The 12,505-nt window shown below is 43.6% G+C and overlaps 1 protein-coding gene across 14 annotated transcripts in view; it reads right to left on the reverse strand.

Annotated features, from left to right (window-relative positions):
* The window catches only part of LOC106836957 (protocadherin gamma-C4), a 172,211-nt gene that overhangs the window by 97,831 nt on the left and 61,875 nt on the right, over positions 1–12,505 (reverse strand). The window contains exon 1 of one of the 14 annotated variants that reach the window (XM_070518080.1): positions 8,008–10,567. The exons of 12 other annotated variants lie outside the window; for them this stretch is intronic. In XM_070518080.1, the coding sequence (XP_070374181.1) occupies positions 8,008–10,404 (2,397 nt within the window). In that variant the 5' untranslated portion in view covers positions 10,405–10,567. Of the gene's footprint in view, positions 1–3,556; positions 6,157–8,007; positions 10,568–12,505 lie in introns of those variants that run through there. One more of the 14 variants, XM_070518065.1, reaches the window with a different exon arrangement.

Consider the following 12,505-nt stretch of genomic DNA (forward strand, 5'->3'; position numbering starts at 1 on the left):
GTACTGCCCTCGTCAGTGGCGATATAACAATGAACAAGACACAGGTCTTGCCATCGGAGAGTTTGTCCTCTACTTATTTCACAAATTCATTTCTCTTTATTAGCTATGACATGTGAAATAATTTTTAACCTGCTTTGATTGATCCCTGTTTCCCCCACTTCTAAGTAATGCTGTTTCATAGCACACATATTAGAGAACACCAGTACTGTTGAAAGCTATTTTGTAAAGTTGTGCAGTTTTGTACTAATCCTCAAACATCTCCTCCTACTGATAATATCAACAGTCTCTTTATAAAAATAAGTTAATTTTATTCTTCTGACTACCTCAAGAAGTATTCATTAAAAAAAAACTGCTCCTGTCATGTAGCCAAGAGATGATTTACTCTACCCTCTTCTCCACATCTCCACATTACTTGGGTTACGTAACACGCAATATAGTACATAAATTCATTCGTAAAAGTCACTGGGGGAAATGCTTATCTTTTCTTCAATACAAAGTCACAAAGGGATATTCCTCATCTATGTCCCTAGGTTATACTGAAGCAATGACTTTGGAATTGGAGGAATTAAGCTCATGGTAAGTATTTACACAAATTTACTGACTACAGTGACATTATTCTAATTATTTTACTCCATTTATTACAATTTTTTTTTGACGATTAATGAATAGTTTGAGCAAGAGTAAGGATTTTCTTTTGGGGGGAGCTTTCCACACACTTTTAAAAATTGCAAAGTGTCTGGAACAGAATTGAAAGCCCAGCAATAAAACCACACATCTATGGACAGCTAATCTTTGACAAAGGAGCTGAGGGCCTACAATGGAGGAAAGAAAGTCTCTTCAACAAATGGTGCTGGGAAAACTGGACAGCCACATGTAAAAGAATGAAAATCAACCATTCTTTTTCACCATTTACTAAAATAAACTCAAAATGGATCAAAGACCTAAAGATTAGGCCTGAAACAATAAGTCTTCTAGAAGAGAATATCGGCAGTACACTCTTTGACATCAGCTTCAAAAGAATCTTTTCAGACACCATAACCCCTCACATGACGGAAACAATAGAAAGAATAAACAAATGGGACTTCATCAGACTAAAGAGCTTCTTAAAGGCAAGGGAAAACAGGATTGAAACAAAAAAAACAGCCCACTAATTGGGAAAAAATATTCACAAGTTATTTATCTGACAAAGGGTTAATCTCCATAATATACAAAGAACTCACACAACTCAACAATAAAAAATCAAACAACCCAGTTACAAAATGGGCAGGGGACATGAACAGACATTTCTCCAAAGAAGATATACGGATGGCCAATAGACACATGAAAAGATGCTCATCATCACTAATCATCAGGGAAATGCAAATCAAATCTACACTAAGATATCACGTTACACCTGTTAGAATGGCAAAAATATCCAAAACCAAGAGTGACAAATGTTGGAGAGGCTGTGAAGAAAAGGGAACCCTCATACACTGTTGGTGGGAATGCAAACTGGTGCAGCCACTATGAAAAACAGTATGGAGATTCCTCAAAAAGTTAAGAATAGAAATACCTTATGACCCAGCCATCCCACTACTGGGTATCTCTCCCAAGAACCTGCAATGAGCAATTCCAAAAGTTCCACACACCCCTATGTTCATCGCAGCATTATTCACAATAGCCAAGTCATGGAACCAACCTAAGTGCCCAGCAACTGATGATTGGATAAAGGAGATGTGGTATATATATACAATGGAATACTACTCAGCCATAAAAAGGACAAACTCGTCCCATTCACAACAACATGGATAGACCTTGAGGGTATTATGTTGAGTGAAATAAGCCAGACAGAGAAAGACGAACTCTGTATGACTCCACTCATAGGTGGTAGTTAACATATGGACAAAGAGAACTGATCGGTGGTTGCCAGGGGAAAGGGGGGTGGGGGGAGGGCACTAGGGGTGAAGTGGTGTACCTACAACATGACTAACAATGATGTACAACCGTAATTTCACAAGGATGTTAACTTTCATAACCTTAATTAAAAAAACGAAAAAAAAATTGCAAAGTGTCAATAATATAGCTATCCCCTCAAATGACTGTGTGCCAAAACACTACAGAAAATATGACGTTAACTCCCACCCACTGTATATGCAAAAGAGGAGGGAACACTTCAAGATCTTTCAGAAGTCTCCTTTTTATTACTAACTAATGATTTCTTGTGTTTTCAACTCTTATCTGATGACAAATCAGGGATTACTTTTATTAAAATGCTATAAGAAGGAATACCAAAGACATATGGTCCAGATAGAATCATTTTAATTTGAATTAATCAGCTTGTTTAGAATATGAGTGCATGAAACTTCTGTTCTTAAAGTCAACATGTGCAAACCCTCTCACCATAAGAACACAGCACGTTTCACATGACTACACAATCAAAACAGCTCAGTGGAACTGTATTGAAACATGTTCTTCTGTATTTTACAAAAGTCACTTTCAACAGTTTAAAATAACATTTCATTTCAAATCTGACTTTATTGCTTTTGGTTTTTTTTTGGGGGGGGGCAATGGCCATTTTAGACTTTAGGTTCCACGTCTCCATTGGTACAAAACCCTTGGTCACCACTGATACAGAAACTGAACATTTAGGGACAATCTCACCTACCAGGATCCACCCTCTAAAATGTGTTTATGCTTTGAAATATGACAAGACATATTAAAGCTTTGAAGGATACTGAAGCAGAAGACATAGGGCTAAGAAAAGAGGTTTAAAGTGAAGAAATCTTCAAGAGCCTAGTTTTAGATCCAAACCCTAAACATAAATCCTAAAAATCCTGAGATGTATTTTACTTTTATTAAGCTAATACAGGAATTAAAAGTCTCAATAATTTTTCCTGGGGCCGGCCCATAGCCAAGTGGTTAAGTTCCCCCGTGCTTCCCTTAGGGGGCCCAGAGTTTCCCTGGTTCAGATCCTGGGCATAGACAGGGCATCGCTCATCAGGCCATGCTCAGGCTGCATCCCACATAGCACAACCAGAGGCACTCACAACTAGAATATATAACTATGTACTGGGAGGCTTTGGGGAGAAGAAGAAGAAGAAAAAAAAGAAGATTGGCAACAAATGTTAGCTCAGGTGCCAATCTTTAAAAAAAAATAATTTTTACTCAGCTGTAATATATAGGAGTAAATATAAATATATACACATAATGGCATTCTCTGTACTCCACCATATATATATATGTGGTAAGTTATAATATATAACTTACTATGTGTGGTGGGGTAACTACTTCTTAAGTGAATAAGTGATAAGTGACAATTATAGTAAAATACGGAAGGTTTAAAACATTGAGAGTTCACATTTAAACAATCTTGTCCAAGCCTTTGAAAAGCAAATGACACCACAAACTATAATTAGAGCTCAACTTTATAGTATCACAATTAAAATAAACCCAAAACTTTGTAGTACACCTTAAAAAATATTTCAAACTTCTTCACAATACGTGTTTCAGATGACGTAAATTAAATTTATACCCAATATAATTTCTCTGAGAAACGTAAACAAAGAACTGAACTCACCTGAACAGACGCAGCTTCATCCGTACATTGCTGAAAATCTATGGATGTTAACAAGGGATCCTTTTTCTCACAGCTCTCCTGGCTGAGGAGTGTGTCCGCGTAGTTGGGCTGGGGGAAGATCAGGTGACTCTCTCGCGAGTCCGCAGTGAGGGAGACCTCGTGGGAATAGGTCTGCAGGAAAGCGCGCACCCCGTCCACACCCACAAAGTGCGAGGTGGCCACGCCCCCCAACCCGCTTCCTGAAGCCTGGAGCAGGCGAGACTTGTGCCAGCGCCGCAGTCTGAGCGCCAGCAGCACTATGACAAAGGCGAGGAAGATGCAGGAGACTGCTGCCACCGCCACCACCAGGTACAATGTGAGATCTGAATCATCAGAGTTGACAGGGGTCCTGATGCCGCCCAGGTCGGCCAGGACGTCTGGGATGCTGTCAGCCACAGCCACGGTGAGAGTCACAGTGGCTGAGAGTGGGGGCTGGCCGTGGTCCTGGACGGCCACCACCAGGCTCTGCTTGAGAACGTCTCTGTCCAGGAGGGCCCGTGCCGTCCGCACCTCTCCCGTGTGCAACCCCACTGCGAAGAGCCCTGGCTCACTGGCCTTGAGCAGGCGGTAGGACAGCCAGGCGTTCTGGCCTGAGTCTCTGTCCACTGCCACCACTTTCGTCACTAGGTAGCCAGGTTCTGCAGAGCGGGGTGCCAGCTCTACGCCAGTGGAACCATCGTTGGGGAGCACAGGGTACAAGATCTCTGGCACGTTGTCGTTCTGGTCCAACACACTCAGACTCAGAGACACGTTGCTACTGAGTGGAGGGTCCCCACCATCACTGGCAATCACCAGTAGCTGCAAGTCTCGGATTTGCTCATAATCAAAGGAGCGCAGTGCATACAAGACACCGCTGTCAGAGTTGATGGAGACATAGGAGGAGAGAGGTGCCCCCATGATGGTGTCCTCCATCAGAAAGTAAGTGACTCGGGCGTTTTCATCACTGTCGGGATCATGGGCGGTCACAGAGAAGATGGAGGCTCCTCTGGGGTTGTTCTCTGGGATATAGGTTGAGTAGGAGGCATGAGAGAAAGTGGGAGCATTGTCATTTGTGTCTGCCACATGCAAGGCAATATGAGTTTCAGTAGACAGAGGCGGGGTTCCTCGATCTGAGGCTATCACTGTGATATTGTACATAGAGATCTTTTCTCTGTCCAAATATTTCCATGTCACCAATCTATAATAATTATCTATTGATTTTTCTAATTGAAAAGGCAAATTATCACGTGTGTAACAAACAACTTGACCATTCTTCCCAGAGTCTCGGTCATGCACATTCAAGAAGGCAATTACTGTCCCAGGAAGAGTATTTTCCAAGACCGGGCTAAACAGAGATGTAACGACCACTTCGGGTCTATTGTCATTTACATCTTCCACTGAAATGAGCACTTTGGTCCTGCCCAGAAGTGCCCCCACATCTTCAGCTTGTATTTCTATTTCATAAAATGCACATTCTTCATAATCTAGATTCTTTGCTGTTGATATTTCCCCAGTATTTTCATTAAGCTCGAATAATGGAGATTGTTTTTCACTAATTTTCCAGAATTTATACGCCACTCTTCCGTTGGCTCCCTCATCCGGGTCGCTAGCTCTTACAGTAAGCAGACGGGTGCCCTGGGGCACGTCCTCTGGGACTTTCACTCGGTAAATCGGTTGAGCAAAAACAGGGGCATTGTCGTTTGTATCCAACACTGTCACCTGGATGTGCACTGTGCTGGAACGACGCGGATCGCCGCTGTCGGAGGCGGTGAGGACCAGGTGGTGAGCAGCCTCTTCCTCACGGTCCAGGGCCCGCTCCAGCACCAGCTCTGGGTTTATAGTTCCGTCGTCTCCAGTTTGCACGTCCAGGGAGAAGTGGTGACTGGGGCTGAGCTGGTAGCTCTGCAGGGAATTCAAGCCTACATCCGGGTCAACAGCCTTTGGGAGTGGATAACGTGTTCCAGGTGCAGCGATTTCGTTAATTTTTACTTCCAGATTTTCGACTTGGAATTTCGGGTTGTTATCATTGATATCAGTGATTTCTATTTCTATCCCAAAAAGTTTCCCTCCATCCTCTACCAGGATGTTGATATTTACAAGACACCGCGCGCTCTGAGCACAGAGCTCCTCCCGGTCTACCCTGCCTGCAGTGATTAAGCGGCCGGTTCTCCGGTTCAGAGCAAAGAGCTGTATCCTACCTCTGGAGACGATGCGGACTCCGCGCTCCGCCAGCTCCCGGGGTTCCAGCCCCAGGTCCTTGGAGACGTTACCCACGAAAGATCCTTTGTCGCTCTCTTCTGGCACCGAATAGTGGATCTGTCCTCCCCCAATCTCCCACAGCGTGCCCAGGAGCGCGCACAGCAGGACCAGCTCTCCGCGTCCTCGGTAATCCCTTGGGGCAGCCATTGTTCCTTCGCTAAGGAATCCACTCAGAATCTTCATTGGGCATTTGTGTCTTGTTTACCTTTTTGCTGCAGCTATGGAGATGATCTTATCGAAAGCTGGAGCGTCCCAAATTTAGAGACGGAGTTTCGCTGCAGCCCCTGCAGTTGTTTTGTGGGATCTGTAGGTCTTTGCGAGGTGCAGCCCTGAATATCAGGACCGCGGAGTTTGCTTACATTTATCTCCAAGTAGGTGAACAGCGGCGCTTAGAGTCCCAAGCAGTTACTGCACCCATTTAGATATGTAACATTGTATGCTAGGTTACTGAGGAAAAAGTACTACTTGCTTTTTATAGTTTGTTTTGAATTTAATTTGTCCCTAAATTAATATTTTAAAAGTAATTACCAAGAAATGTGGGATGAAGTAGGGTTAAAGTCTTACAAAGTATTATTAAATAATCAGATTTATGGTTTAGCATTACTACTAAAATTTCTGGAATACATTTACTCTTTTAAAAAATAAATTATTAAAATTTTATTTATTATGCTCTGAGCTTTATTATAAATGTCTTCAATATCTATTGTCAAATAAGTAAGAACACCAGTGGTCACTGGAAATTAATTCATTTTTAGACTAAAATAGACCTATTGGAGATGTTTGACTCAAAACGTTGTTTTATTTGGTTTAGAGCAATTAATCATTATAGTAAGCTTTCTGTAGAGTTGTTGCTTTTTCATTTTCTTTATAAAATGTCATAATTACACATTGACAATATTTTCAAATTAATATGGTGAAATTTTAACAGGTTAAGGTCTTTTCAAGGTTTATCAGAGATTATACTATTTTGCTAGTTTTATTTAAATTATTTATATTTTTTCTATTTGAATAGAAAATACTTGAAAGGTACAAATGAATATACATTGAAAAGCAAATCTCCATACCCTTCTTCCCCCAATGACAGATGATTTACATTTTAGAGTAGACTTACTCAACTTCTTAAGTAGACATATTCTAAAGTTATTTTTACCTTAATTAGTACTTTGATCAAAAGAATTACAAACACAGTAAGGAACATGTAAGGAAGCAGTTACTAAGGGGAAATCTAGCAAAGGCTAACACAACATATTATCATCTTGTGTATATATTTGTATGCACATCAGACTGGCAATTTTGTCTAAAATTTGAAGAATTCAAGACTCTGTTTTCCTCCTTGAGATAGTAGAATGACCAGAAGACCTCTAGCTACATTAGTTTAGGGCTCCAAAAAAGACAGTTCAAAAATTATATAGGAGTGTGTGTGAGAGAAGCAACAGAGGTGAAAACATCTTTTCTTTGATGGAGGAGCCTATGGAATGAGCTTCGACACAGATTAATCCTGAAATCCTATGCAGCAAGTAAGGAGAACAGACTTTTGCCTTCTGATGAGCATAATGGATCTACTGTTCACTCAAGCGATTTTACACTCACACACGCGTGCACACACGGTACATTGCATACGATTACAGTGAGTCCATCTACCTACAAATACAGGTTAAAATACCTTATTCTAGGAGCTTTGGAAACAAAAGGGAGGTAAATATAAGAAATAAAACATCAAATTAGTATGGAAACCATAACAGTTAAATCAGTTAAGAAAAATAACTAATTTTAGCTTAAAATGTTTTGCTTTAAAGGTTTATCTAAATTACTGCCTACTTTTACATTTACAGTATGTCCAAACCAGAAGAAAAATCATTGTACATTAAGCGATAGGAAGAAAATCTCAGGGAAAAATTCATTGGTTTTTATGAGAGAGCCTCGAACATTGTCCAATGTTTCCCTTTGTAGATAAAACCATACCCTCACTGCTTTGAAAATCTGAGTCTGGTAAGACAACCCTAAAAGACACATAATTGCTCCTACTTCAACCTCCCTTGAAGAATGGGTAACAGATTTTTGACTGGCTACAACTTTCTTAAAGACAATTTTAGATCTGAAAATTGTTTGTTTTCCTGTGAATATGGAGAACTGTGTAGACCATAAGAAGCAGGTTATGCTTAAAGGAAACTCACCGGCTGGAAGGCTGACTCACTGGAATTACAAACCGGAAATAACGGCCCAGACGAATCACCACAAAGCATGTCTTGTCCTGAACCCAACTGCTCAGTACATTTTAGAAAATTAAACTCTGTCTTTCCAGTACGGGCAACGCACAAATTGTAGGAATAAGGTAAAGTCCCTTCGCTGTAGTTGGGGGGAACCCCAGGTCCAGACTTGACGCAGAGATCAGGCTGAAAGCAGCCCCAGGCGGCGGGGCTGGAGGAGCTTCGCAGGCGCAGGGCAATGGCCAGAATCACCGCGAGCAGGAAGAGCACGGAGATCAAGGCCAAGGCCACCACCAGGTAAAACTGCAGCTCAGCCTGGGGCTCAGAGGGTGCAGGATGGTCGCCGAGGTCCGGCAGCGCCTCTTGTAGGCTGTCTGCGAAGACCAGGAGCAGCGTGGCGGTGGCCGAGAGGGGCGGCTGTCCCCCGTCCCGCACGGCGACCAGCAGGCGCTGGCGGGCCGCGTCCCTGTCGCCCAAAGCACGCGCCGTGCGCACCTCGCCCGTGCGCAGCCCCAGGCTGAAGAGTCCGGGCTCGCTGGCCTGCAGCACGTGGTAGGACAGCCAGGCGTTGTGTCCCGAGTCGGCGTCCACCGCCACCACCTTGGTGACCAGGTAGCCGGGCTGCGCGGCGCGCGGCACCGTGTCGAAGAGCGCCGAGCCGTCGGGCCCCAGCGCCGGGTACAGCACCCTTGGCGCGTTGTCGTTGCGGTCGCCCACCAGCACGCGCAGGCTCGCGTTGGCGCTGAGCGCGGGCGAGCCCTGGTCGCGGGCCTGCAGCGTCAGCTCGAAGGCGCGCAGCTGCTCGTGGTCGAAGGCGCGCTGCGCCAACACCACCCCGCTCTGCGCGCTCACCGACACGTAGGACGACAGCGCCCGCGGCTCCAGGTCGCTGGCCACGATGGAGTAGGAGACGCGGCCGTTGGGTCCCAGGTCGGGATCCGAGGCGCTGACTTGGGCGATGGAGGCGCCGGGCGGGTTGTTCTCGGCCACGTGGACCACGGAGGAGGCCTGGTGGAAAACCGGAGCGTTGTCGTTTACATCTCCGATGCGCACGGTGATGGTAGTGCTGGCGGAGAGGGGCGGCTTGCCCCTGTCAGTGGCTGTGATGGTCACATTGTATTCCGGAGTCAGCTCCCGATCTAGAACTCCATCTGTCACTAATTTATACGTGTTTCTTGAAGAAGTGAGTAATTTAAACGGAACTTCACCTTCTAATTTACAAATAACTTCTCCGTTGTCTCCGGAATCCTTGTCACGGATTTTGAGCAAAGCAATGTGTGTTCCCAGGTTGGCGTCTTCCATAATAAGATCCGGCAGAGACTGGAATATCACTTCTGGGACGTTATCATTTACGTCTAGGACTTCTATCTCTACCGTACATTGGGCAATCATTCCTCCACCATCCCTTGCTTCCAGAACTATGGAATATTCTTTGACTTCCTCAAAATCTAACTTATTTAGAATAGTAATTTCCCCAGTATTAGAATTCAGGTCGAACTGGGTGATATGGCCTGCGTCAGTGAAAAAGAAGGTGATCTCGGCATTGACACCCTCATCCTGGTCCGTGGCCATCACTCGAAGCACAGTGGTGCCTGGGAACACATTTTCTGGAAGGTCCACCCTGTATAGTTCCTGGCTGAACACTGGAGGGTTATCATTGGCATCAGTCACTAGGACCTGTATCTGCGCAGTGCTGCTGAGTGGTGGATCCCCGCAGTCCAAGGCAGTCAAGATTAAGTGGTAGGACTTCTGCTCTTCCCGGTCTAAGGGCATCTTCAGTACCAGCTCGGGGTATTTACTACCATCTAATTTCTCTTTATTCACGAGTAAGAAATGATCACTGGGACTGAGCTGATAATTCTGTAGTGAGTTGGTACCAATATCTGCATCATAGGCAGATCCTAAGATAAATCGTGCCCCAGGCTTTGTGGACTCACTTATTTGTAGCTCAAAGGAATTTTGTGTGAATTTTGGCATGTGGTCATTAATATCCTCGATCTCCACATTCACGTGATAAAAGTTCAATGGGTTTTCAGCAACAGCCTCAAATTCAAGAGCACAGGCTGACTTCTTCCCACATATCTGCTCCCGGTCTAGCCTGCTGCTCACAAGTAACTCCCCGCTCTCTGCGCTCACAGTGAAGTAAGGCTTCTCGGAACTGACGCGCAGTTTTCGAGTTGGTAACTCCAGGACGCTCAGTCCCAGGTCCTTGGCGAGGTTCCCCACCACCGAGCCCCCGGGCATTTCCTCGCGAATCCTGTAGCGGATCTGCTCCGACAGCGCGGGCCAGAACAAAGACAGCAGGAAGGGAAAGAGCACTGGCCGCCTCTCAGCCCAGCCGTTCTCCCCAGCGCCGCTCCCCATCCCTCTTGCTCCCCTCAGCTGGCTCACCAGACCTGGAGACGCAGGATTACAAATAAGCTCAGTGCTGCAGATGTCCGGACCTCCGAATAGGCTTTATTTCCTGCGTGGTGGTCAGGGTTTCTCCTTTTCCAGAAGAGGAAGCGGTGTAAAGGCTGGCGCTAGGGAGTCTGAGATGGGGAAAGTGCGCTGCGGCTGCGCGAGATCACTGGCTCCAAGCTCTCCACTTTGGCCAACAGCGGCGCCCAGAGTCCGCACTGGGAAACTGCAGCCTCTGCTGCTTCAGTTTTACCAGCTAGGATAGTCACAATAGCGTGCCTAACTGAACGAGCCATTTTTATGTCTATATACTTAGTAACATTTAATTTGTACTATTAGAAGCGTCCTTATCCCAACTTCCCATGTTTTTAGAGAAATCACGTATATTTAATACATACACATCTCTCTGTTGACATAATCATTTCCCAATCTTCAAATCTGCACTTGTAATAGAAAGATGACTATAACACAAACGTGGCCTAAACGATCTCAGAGTATAGTAATTTTGAATACTTATTAATTAGCAACATATTGGATAAAGTTTATCCCTCTTTCTTTGTTCCTTTTTTTCTTGTTTTTATTTTTTGGATAACTTTATGCTGATTCATTTCTATTTTTTCAGAAAGCACCAGTAATGCTGAAATTATGTCTTTAAAAGGGTACAATTAATACTTCCAAACTTTAGTCTTTCTTCCAAAATAGTTTCAGTGATTTCTTTATGGTAACGTTACCTGATTTTCACTTCCAATATCTCAGTTAATGAAATGACGTAGCCAGAAAAAAGTAAGCCTATCCCTCTCCTTCTCATTGCACAATTATTTTCGTTACAAAATGTAGCACCAGTCTTCAAAGTTACCAGGGGGATAATATTTTGCTTTGCACTACAGAGTCACTCACTGCCACCCACTGCGCTGAGGCACTGGCTCTTCTGCACTTATGTAATATCCCATAACAACCTCAACTGAAGGAAACAGTCCCTACAAAGCTTACCTGCAACATCTCATTGAGTTTAGTAATGATTTCTCCCCTTTGTTTAAAAATATTTTAAAGCATCTAATAAATTTGGTCAGGAGATTTTCTTTTTTGAAATACCTGACAACCACATTTCTGTCTCACAAAGTGTCAGTAACATTGTCTCCTCCCCCAGTGATTGTACATCTGAACACTGCAGAATATATGAAATATACTCCCGCACTGTTGCACAGCCCTTTATATCCAAAATACCACCAAATACAACACTATGCTAGGAAAAACGCTGTTTTAATTAACTGTCAATGGTCCCAGTAAACAAGATTATCTTGTCATCAACTTCTTCCAGATGCTAATCAATTGATGTGTTGGGCTTTACTGAAATGTCACACAAAGGGTAGAGAAGTAGTTAATAATAGTTTGGTTATTTCTAACCGAATTTTTCAGCAGATCCAATGAGTTAAGTAGACTACTGGTCTAGGACTTGAGTATATGAAATGATTGTTTCATAAAGCCAGCATCCTCAGTATCCCACTTGAAGAGCCCACAGACACACTTCACATGGCTGTACCACTAAAACAGCAGATAGGAATTTTGTGTCAAAACATTTAATTGCCTATTTCAAAAATGCCACTTACAACACTTGAAATGACATTTTATTGGATGTCATATTTTATTGGTTTTGGACAATGACCTATAGTGTGGCTTTAGACTCCATGACTGTCATTGACATAGATCTTAGTAAGGCTTGAGTCACCCATTTCATTCTTTAGGCATCAGCATGACCTTCCACTAGGATCTGACTTTAATATACTATTGTGCTTTAAGTAGGTTGGGAAGCCACTGAGATTTGCAAGGCTACCAAGCTGAGGTACATAGAGGCAGAAGCAGGACACGGAAAAAGTCTTCACACAAACAAAATCTTGAAGCACCTTTTATAAATCTGATCTAAAGAGAATCCTGAGAAGTAGGGTGAGGTATATTTTCTTCTTGTTAGCCTAGTGCAATGAGAAAGACATAACAATTCATTCTCATTTATAAAATACACAAATTAAGAACACCAAGTGGAAAATAGGTGAGAGGTATCAAATGTGAT

Source organism: Equus asinus, chromosome 9 (assembly GCF_041296235.1).
Source record: "Equus asinus isolate D_3611 breed Donkey chromosome 9, EquAss-T2T_v2, whole genome shotgun sequence".
NCBI classification, from domain to species: Eukaryota; Metazoa; Chordata; class Mammalia; order Perissodactyla; family Equidae; genus Equus; species Equus asinus.